Source organism: Sander lucioperca, chromosome 6, assembly GCF_008315115.2.
Source record: "Sander lucioperca isolate FBNREF2018 chromosome 6, SLUC_FBN_1.2, whole genome shotgun sequence".
NCBI classification, from domain to species: Eukaryota; Metazoa; Chordata; class Actinopteri; order Perciformes; family Percidae; genus Sander; species Sander lucioperca.
The window spans coordinates 28029471-28040307 of record NC_050178.1 but is presented as its reverse complement, the minus strand read 5'-3'; the positions used below and the strand labels follow the sequence as shown (position 1 = coordinate 28040307).

Genomic DNA, 10837 nt, shown 5'->3' with positions numbered 1-10837 from the left:
AATTGGAAATGGGCTTTAATGGGCTCTTAGCCAGACGGACTTGCAGAGCAAATGTCAAATTTGACGGAAGTTCGTCAGGGTTTTCACAGGCCAACAATATCCACTTTTATAAACATTTGAAACAAACATTGTGAATGAATGAAGGGGTACGTGAGTTTATCTGACAGGACTGCTGGGGAACCTCAGACCAGAAAGGTTAGGAACCACTGTGTTAAAGAAATACCAACAAGCCAGAATGTGTAACCCCTATCCCAGAATAGATGAGCGGGGCGGCCAGACCATACTGCAGGGATGTGGAGATAGTTCTAATGTGAGACTACAGTTCCCATGATGCTTTACTCTGTAACTCCAGCTGGTGTTAAAAGTCTCTGTTTCAGTTTTTAACAGTTTCTTAGTTTAAATCCATATTTTGATCGTTGTTTGAATTGCTATGCTGGTTCGGCTCTACTTGGTTCCGGTCCAGGCTTGGTCCGAGTGCGGCGAGGGAGCACAGAGCTCCGAGTCAGAGTCTGACTCGCCCTCTGCGATGTACGGCCGGACGGTAGCGCAACGGGCGGCGCCACCTCCCCGGCTGGCGGCGTAGAAGCCGTTGTTGAGGAAGTCCAGGTTCTCTCGGGACTGGGAGAGGGAGAAGCCGCTGAAGGAGCGCACCAGCTCCTCGTGGTCGACTGACGGGATGGAGACGGAGGCATCGCTGTCCAGCTTCCCCTCCCCCCCCCCTCCTCCTCCTCCCCCCCTCTCTGGAGGATCCGCCCCCCCTCTCTCTCCAGCACTGTGCCGGCTCGATCGGTTCCCGCCGTGTCTCTCTCCTGCCGGAGGAGGCGGGAGTCGAACCAGTGACCCGTCCCCCACTGGACTCGGAGTGTTGCCATGGCTACGCTGGGGAGGGGCCTGCTGGTGCAGCTGGGAGCTGATTGGTTGCCAGGAGGTTGAGGGCGGGCAGGTGGGGGCGCTGTAGTTCCTGTGTCCAGTGGAGCTGCTGGAGCGGACCATCTTTGTCCCGAAACGACTCTTCTCAACGTGGTCCCCATTCAACACCCTGAACAAAAAAATGCATTCATGTGTTTATTTACTCTTTAAAATCATAAAGATAAGAACATAGGAACAACTTAATTAACCTCTTAACCTTTAGACAAAGCAGCCTATCCTATCATTCATCAGGTAAAGATAAGAGGTTTAAAGATGTTTTGTATATACACTCACCTAAAGGATTATTAGGAACACCCTACTAATACCGTGTTTGACCCCCTTTCGCCTTCAGAACTGCCTTAGTTCTTCATGGTACTGATTCAACAAGGTGCTGGAAGCATTCTTTAGAAATGTTGGCCCATATTGATAGGATAGCACCCCCCACACCATTACACCACCACCACCAGCCTGCCCAGTGGTAACAAGGCATGATGGATCCATGTTCTCATTCTGTTTACACCAAATTCTGACTCTACCATCTGAATGTCTCAACAGAAATCGAGACTCATCAGACCAGGCAACATTTTTCCAGTCTTCAAGTGTACAATGTTAGTGAGCTCGTGCAAATTGTAGCCTCATTTTCCTATTTTTAGTGGAGATGAGTGGTACCCGGTGGGGTCTTCTGCTGGTGTAGCCCATCCCCCTCAAGGTTGTTCGTGTTGTGGCTTCACAAATGCTTTGCTGCATACCTCGGTTAACGAGTGGTTATTTGAGTCAAAGTTGATCTTCTATCAGCTGGAATCAGTCGGCCCATTCTCCTCTGACCTCTAGCATCAACAAGGCGTTTTCGCCCACAGGACTGCAGCATACTGGATGTTTTTCCTTTTTCAGACCATTCTTTGTAAACCCTAGAAATGGTTGTGCGTGAAAATCCCAGTAACTCAGCAGATTGTGAAATACTCAGACCAGCCTGTCTGGCACCAACAACCATGCCACGCTCAAAGTTGCTTAGATCACCTTTCTTTCCCATTCTGACATTCAGTTTGGAGTTCAGGAGATTGTCTAGACCTTGACCATCCCCCTAAATGCATTGAAGCAGCTGCCATGTGATTGGTTGATGAGATAATTGCATTAAGTACAAATTTCCAATGTTCCTAATAATCCTTTAGGTGAGTGTATTTTTCTACTTGTTTATTGCTTTTTAGCCCTTATATTGTAATGGATATTTGATGTGATTTGGTCTGTCATGTGACCGTACCTGTTTACACTACTCCTTTGACTTGTTACTTATCCATGTTTCAATAACTTTGTATACAAGAAGTTATTACAGGCTATTTAAACTTTACCCTCTCTTGTTCCTCAGAGTACTTCAACCTTTTTAAACTGAAGAGCATCAGAGGGACACTTTCTACACACCGAGCAGCATTCCATGCAGACTGGATCATGCCTAAGGTAAATGTTTAATTGTCTAGATAAAATTACATTACATTACAAAAATAAAGGGACAACAAGTGAACACGTAGACAACATGTTGGTGTGTAGACACTGACTGGGGGATCTTGGAGATGGACTGGCTCTTCTGCAGTTGGTCCACTGGACTCTGGTAGGGCGGGGCCGGCTCCGGCTCCTTGGGTCCAAAGTAGGCGTCGGTCTCAGCCTGAGGGATTCCCATTCGCTGGATGTAGATGTTTACCAGAAAGTCCAACTTTCTCTCCATGGAGAGGACCTGAGGGACACAACATTGGGTTCAGATTTTAAACTGAAGCTGCATCAAAAGAAACCAGCAGGTTCAGAGTCCGAGAGTGTTGACCATTGGTTACCTGCTTCTCCACTTTCCCCAACCGTCCCATCATGCTTGGGTCCTCAGGAAGCTCCTCGTTGGCTGTTTTGGGACGGTCCTTGTCTGTGATTGGTGTCCCTCTGCCAACTATCTGATCCACCCTTCCAATCAGGAGACAGCAAAAGTCAAACTCTGACGGACCTCACACAGATTATTTATATTCATTCATAATCTTTCAGCCTCAAGTTGATCAAACTGTGAAGGTGACATAGAGTATTTCTACACAAAGTCTAAAGACTACGAGAAACTTTCTGACGAAAAATGAAAGATTCTGCATTCAAGAATATTAGCAGCTTACTAGCATAATACTTTTTTCAGTAAATGTGGATATTGCTTTTTTAAATGAGTGTTTTCATTGGGACCAAAGCTGGAGTGTCCCGCCAACAAAGAGAATATTCAGGATGAAATAAACATGGCGGCGGTCCGAGGTCTTACCTGGACTGGAGGTTCTTGATACGGGCAAGCATGTCCAGGTGTCCGGCTGAATACTGTTCAATCACGTCCATTACATCATAGGGACGAAGACTCTCCTTAAACTTCCTCTTAGATACCATGAATCGCATTATACTGAGAGAGAGAGAGAGAGAGAGAGAGAGAGAGAGAGAGAGAGAGAGAGAGCGAGAGAGCGGAAACATCAGGAAGTCAGCTGTCACTGTTGACCTCTAGTGCCTGTCAAAGACATTCACACCTGCACTCAACATTTTTGACTGCTCAACATACTTTACAGACTTTTGATGACTTTTTCGACACATACTATACTATGGCTTCGATGACCTTTTTTGGACATACTATACTATGACTTTTATGACTTTTTAGACATACTATTCTATGACATTTCTGACTTCTTTCGGCGTACTTTACTGAGTTTTTGACTTTTTCGACACATATACTAAGACATTTTTTATGACTTTTTGGACATACTATACCATGACTTTTTATGACTTTTTTTTTTAAATACTATACCATGACTTTTTATGACTTTTTTTTTTAAATACTATACCATGACCTTTTATGACTTTTCAACATACTATCCTATGACTTTTTATGACTTTTTTCGACATACTTTCTACGACTTTTTATGACTTTTTTTTTTTTTTTAAATACTATACTATGACTTTTTATGACTTTTCAACATACTATACTATGACTTTTTTCGACATACTATACTATGACTTTTAATGACTTTTTTTGACATACTATACTATGACTTTTTTCGACATACTATACTATGACTTTTTATGACTTTTTTCGACATACTATTCTATGACATTTTATGACTTTTTTTTGACATACTATGACTTTTTTCGACATACTATACTATGACTTTTCGACATACTATACTATGACTTTTTTTTTCGACATACTGTACTATGACTTTTTATGACTTTTTTCGACATACTATACTATGACTTTTTTCGACATACTGTACTATGACTTTTTATGACTTTTTTTGACATACTATACTATGACTTTTTATGACTTTTTTCGACATACTATACTATGACTTTTCGACATACTATACTATGACTTTTTTTTTCGACATACTGTACTATGACTTTTTATGACTTTTTTCGACATACTATACTATGACTTTTTTCGACATACTGTACTATGACTTTTTATGACTTTTTTTGACATACTATACTATGACTTTTTATGACTTTTTTCGACATACTATACTATGACTTTTTATGACTTTTTTTTTAAATACTATACCATGACCTTTTATGACTTTTCAACATACTATCCTATGACTTTTTATGACTTTTTTCGACATACTTTCTACGACTTTTTATGACTTTTTTTTTTTAAATACTATACTATGACTTTTTATGACTTTTCAACATACTATACTATGACTTTTTTCAACATACTATACTATGACTTTCTATGACTTTTCAACATACTATACTATGACTTTTTTCGACATACTATACTATAACTTTTTTTAAATACTATACTATGACTTTTTTCGACATACTATATTATGATTTTTTTTAAATACTATACTATGACTTTTTTCGACACTATATTATGACTTTTTTTAAATACTATACTATGACTTTTAATGACTTTTTTTGACATACTATACTATGACTTTTTTTAAATACTATACTATGACTTTTTTCGACATACTATATTATGACTTTTTTTAAATATTATACTATGACTTTTTATGACTTTTCGACATACTATACTATGACTTTTTTCGACATACTATACTATGACTTTTTATGACTTTTTTCGACATACTATTCTATGACATTTTATGACTTTTTTTTGACATACTATGACTTTTTTCGACATACTATACTATGACTTTTCGACATACTATACTATGACTTTTTTTTTCGACATACTGTACTATGACTTTTTATGACTTTTTTCGACATACTATACTATGACTTTTTTCGACATACTATATTATGATTTTTTTTAAATACTATACTATGACTTTTTTCGACACTATATTATGACTTTTTTTAAATACTATACTATGACTTTTAATGACTTTTTTTGACATACTATACTATGACTTTTTTTAAATACTATACTATGACTTTTTTCGACATACTATATTATGACTTTTTTTAAATATTATACTATGACTTTTTATGACTTTTCGACATACTATACTATGACTTTTTTCGACATACTATACTATGACTTTTTATGACTTTTTTCGACATACTATTCTATGACATTTTATGACTTTTTTTTGACATACTATGACTTTTTTCGACATACTATACTATGACTTTTCGACATACTATACTATGACTTTTTTTTTCGACATACTGTACTATGACTTTTTATGACTTTTTTCGACATACTATACTATGACTTTTTTCGACATACTATATTATGATTTTTTTTAAATACTATACTATGACTTTTTTCGACACTATATTATGACTTTTTTTAAATACTATACTATGACTTTTAATGACTTTTTTTGACATACTATACTATGACTTTTTTTAAATACTATACTATGACTTTTTTCGACATACTATATTATGACTTTTTTTAAATATTATACTATGACTTTTTATGACTTTTCGACATACTATACTATGACTTTTTTCGACATACTATACTATGACTTTTTATGACTTTTTTCGACATACTATTCTATGACATTTTATGACTTTTTTTTGACATACTATGACTTTTTTCGACATACTATACTATGACTTTTCGACATACTATACTATGACTTTTTTTTTCGACATACTGTACTATGACTTTTTATGACTTTTTTCGACATACTATACTATGACTTTTTATGACTTTTTTTGACATACTATACTATGACTTTTTATGACTTTTTTCGACATACTATACTATGACTTTTTATGACTTTTTTTTTAAATACTATACCATGACCTTTTATGACTTTTCAACATACTATCCTATGACTTTTTATGACTTTTTTCGACATACTTTCTACGACTTTTTATGACTTTTTTTTTTTAAATACTATACTATGACTTTTTATGACTTTTCAACATACTATACTATGACTTTTTTCGACATACTATACTATGACTTTCTATGACTTTTCAACATACTATACTATGACTTTTTTCGACATACTATACTATAACTTTTTTTAAATACTATACTATGACTTTTTTCAACATACTATATTATGATTTTTTTTAAATACTATACTATGACTTTTTTCGACACTATATTATGACTTTTTTTAAATACTATACTATGACTTTTAATGACTTTTTTTGACATACTATACTATGACTTTTTTTAAATACTATACTATGACTTTTTTCGACATACTATATTATGACTTTTTTTAAATATTATACTATGACTTTTTATGACTTTTCGACATACTATACTATGACTTTTTTTCGACATACTGTACTATGACTTTTTATGACTTTTTTCGACATACTATACTATGACTTTTTTTAAATACTATACTCTGACTTTTTATGACTTTTTTCGACATACTATACTATGACTTTTTATGACTTTTTTTTAAAAATACTATAACATGACTTTTTATGACTTTTTTTTTAAAAATACTATACCATGACCTTTTATGACTTTTCAACATACTATCCTATGACTTTTTTCGACATACTTTCTACGACTTTTTATGACTTTTTTTTTTAAATACTATACTATGACTTTTTATGACTTTTCAACATACTACACTATGACTTTTTTCGACATACTATACTATGACTTTTAATGACTTTTTTTGACATACTATACTATGACTTTTTTTAAATATTATACTATGACTTTTTTTGACATACTATACTATGACTTTTTATGACTTTTTTGACATACTATACTATGACTTTTCGACATACTATACTATGACTTTTTTTCGACATACTGTACTATGACTTTTTTCGACATACTATACTATGACTTTTTTAAATACTATACTATGACTTTATGACTTTTTTCGACATACTATACTATGACTTTTTATGACTTTTTTCGACATACTATTCTATGACTTTTTATGACTTTTTTTTGACATACTATGACTTTTTTGACATACTATACTATGACTTTTTATGACTTTTCGACATACTATTCTATGACTTTATGACTTTTTTTGACATACTATGATTTTTTTTGACATTCTATACTATGACTTTTTATGACTTTTCGACATACTGTACTATGACTTTTTATGACTTTTTTCGACATACTGTACTATGACTTTTTATGACTTTTTTCGACATACTGTACTATGACTTTTTATGACTTTTTTCGACATACTGTACTATGACTTTTTATGACTTTTTTCGACATACTGTACTATGACTTTTTATGACTTTTCAACATACTATACTATGACTTTTTATGACTTTTCAACATACTATACTATGACTTTTTTCGACATTCTATCCTATGACTTTTTATGACTTTTTTCGACATACTATTCTATGACTTTTTATGACATACTATTCTATGACTTTTTATGACTTTTTTCGACATACTATACTATGACTTTTTTAAATACTATACTATGACTTTTTATGACTTTTTTCGACATACTATACTATGACTTTTTATGACTTTTTTCGACATACTATTCTATGACTTTTTATGACTTTTTTTTGACATACTATGACTTTTTTTGACATACTATACTATGACTTTTTATGACTTTTCGACATACTATTCTATGACTTTATGACTTTTTTTTGACATACTATGACTTTTTTTGACATTCTATACTATGACTTTTTATGACTTTTCGACATACTGTACTATGACTTTTTATGACTTTTTTCGACATACTGTACTATGACTTTTTATGACTTTTTTCGACATACTGTACTATGACTTTTTATGACTTTTTTCGACATTCTATCCTATGACTTTTTATGACTTTTTTCAACATACTGTACTATGACTTTTTTTGACATACTATACTATGACTTTTTATGACTTTTTTCGACATACTATTCTATGACTTTTTATGACATACTATTCTATGACTTTTTATGACTTTTTTTGACATACTATTCTATGCCTTTTTATGACTTTTCAACATACTATACTATGACTTTTTTCGACATATTGTACTATGACTTTTTATGACTTTTTGACATACTATACTATGACTTTTTATGACTTTTTTCGACATACTATACTATGACCTTTTATGACTCTTCAGCATACTATACTATGACTTTTTAATCACTCTTTTCGACATACTATATTATGACTTTTTAATCACTCTTTTCGACATACTATATTATGACCTTTTATGACTTTTTTGGACATATTATACTATGACTTTTTATGTCTTTTTTTTACATACTATACTAAGAGCCAAGATGGCGGCTCATGGCTCTCCTTTTCAGTGCTCTTTTTTGTTGTTTCTGTACTTCTTTCTTTCTTGTTTGTGCACACATCGGTTCTGCGAACATCCGCTACACCCATCAGAACCTTTTGGACATCTTTTACCAGCATCACATATCTATTTCGAGTGCCTTTCATCATATGCACAACATCCCAGACGACATAGCGAGACTGCCGGAGTCTCCATGGATTGTTGTTGGCTCTAGGAGGTGGCGCAGACGGAGGAGGGAGAGGAAGCAGAAACGGGGCTGCAGGTCCGGTGTTTTGCTAAGGCTAAGAAAACAACCTCACAAGCCACCTCTACCGAGCCTGTATCTCTCCAATGCCAGATCCCATGGCGCATAAAATGGACGAATTGGAATTACAACTCACTGGAAATTGCTATGTTGGTGACCGCTGTGTTTTGATTATCACTGAAACCTGGCTTCACCCGGGGATACCCGATGCTAGCATGCAGCTAGCATGCCGCACTCTGCTCCGCTGGGACAGGACTGAGGACTGTAAGAGCAGAGGAGGGGGGCTCTGTATGTACGTACACAATAACTGGTTAATAACGGGACAATTATAGATAAACACTGTTCCCCTGACCTCGAGTACATGTCTGTAAGATGCCGGCCTTTCTTTCTACCAGAGCTAACAGTAGTGATCATCACGGCTGTGTATATTCCACCCGACGCCAATGTAAACACGGTACTCTCTCTCCTGCTGGACACCATAAAGGAACAGCAGCGGGCCACCCCGACGGTGTTCATATAATCGCAGGAGACTTTAATAAGGCCAACCTGAAGACTGTACTCCTGAAATTTTACCAACATGTCAAGTGTCCTACTAGAGGAGAGAACACTCTAGATCATGTTTTCTCCAACATTAAGCACGCGAACAGAGCCATACCCCTCCCCCACCTTGGCCAGTCAGACCATCTCTCTCTCCTGCTCTCCCCAGCCTACAACCCCTCAGACGCAGTGCCAGGCCCACCATAAAGACTTTACAACTTTACAACCTGGCCTGAAAATGCACTCTCCAAACTACAGGACTGTTTCAGCCAGACATACTTAGACTTATTTGAACACCAGGAGCTAGTTCACAGGAACAGTACTGGACTACATCAAGTTCTGTATTGGAAATGTGACTGTGGACAAAATAATTTGGGTTTTCCCAAACCAGAAACCTTGGGTGACCAACCATTTCTGCACACTCCTCAGAGCTCTCGACGCTTCCTTCAGGTCAGGTGACAGAGCTCTGTACAGGACTGCTCGAGCCGACCTGAAAAGTGGTATTAAGAAAGCCAAGGCAGACCACAAGAGGAGTATAGAGTCCCACCTGTCAAGCAACAACACACGGGAGGTGTGACAGGGTATATAAGACATCACAAACTACAGAGGCTGTGATGCGACAACAGGGGACCTGAGTGCACCGCTGGCAGAGGAGCTAAATTGCTTCTTTGCTCGCTTTGAGACATCACAACAGCAGCACTCATCTGCCCCAGCCCTGCCTCCACCCCCATCTGGTTCCTGCACCACTCTAGCCCTGCCCCCATCCCCATCTGGTTCCTGCACCACTCTAGCCCTGCCCCCATCCCCACCTGGTTCCTGCACCACTCCACTCACTGTGAGGGAGCACGATGTCAGACAGGTGCTCCTAGCACTGAACCCCAGGAAGTACCTGGCAAGGTGCTCAGAGTGTGTGCCCACCAGCTCGCCTCCATCTTCAGCAGGATCTTCAACCTCTCCCTGGCTCAGGTAGTCATCCCGCCATGCCTAAAATCAGCCACAACCATCCCAGTGCCGAAGAAGTCTCCCATCACCAGCCTAAATGATTATCGTCCTGTGGCCCTCACTCCGGTAATCATGAAGTGCTTCGAGACTGGTTCTTCAGCACATCAAGGACTATCTCCCCCCGGACTTCGACCCCTATCAGTTCACATATCGCGTGAACAGATCCACAGAGGATGCCACCGTCGTAGCTCCCCACTCTGGTACTGAGCCACCTGGAGCAGCAGCAGAGCTACGTCCTTTGTGGATTACAGCTCAGCTTTCAATACAATCATTCCAGACGTTCTCATCACCAAACTGGTCACTCTCAGCCTCCCCCATCTCACATGTGCCTGGATAAAAGACTTTCTCACCAACCGGCCCCAGTCGGTGAGACTCGGCCCCCACCTCTCCTCCACTCGCACGCTGAGCACCGGCTCCCCACAGGGCTGTGTGCTGAGCCCCCTCCTGTACT

The 10837-nt window shown here is 37.4% G+C and overlaps 2 protein-coding genes across 8 annotated transcripts in view; one reads left to right on the top strand and one right to left on the bottom strand.

Annotated features, from left to right (window-relative positions):
* The window catches only part of LOC118495300 (nuclear factor 7, brain-like), a 1057410-nt gene that overhangs the window by 836599 nt on the left and 209974 nt on the right, over positions 1-10837 (top strand). The window lies entirely within an intron of this gene.
* Positions 75-10837, bottom strand: part of LOC116062608 (potassium voltage-gated channel subfamily KQT member 2) — a 34955-nt gene continuing 24192 nt past the window's right edge. For 3 of the 7 annotated variants that reach the window (XM_036002395.1, XM_036002394.1, XM_031317298.2), the window contains 4 exons: positions 3185-3316; positions 2730-2850; positions 2460-2635; positions 75-1039 (listed from right to left, as the gene is read on the bottom strand). In XM_036002395.1, the coding sequence (XP_035858288.1) occupies positions 445-1039; positions 2460-2635; positions 2730-2850; positions 3185-3316 (1024 nt within the window). In that variant the 3' untranslated portion in view covers positions 75-444. Of the gene's footprint in view, positions 1040-2459; positions 2636-2729; positions 2851-3180; positions 3317-10837 lie in introns of those variants that run through there. The other 4 variants (XR_004897669.1, XR_004897668.1, XM_036002396.1 and 1 more) reach the window with 3 other exon arrangements.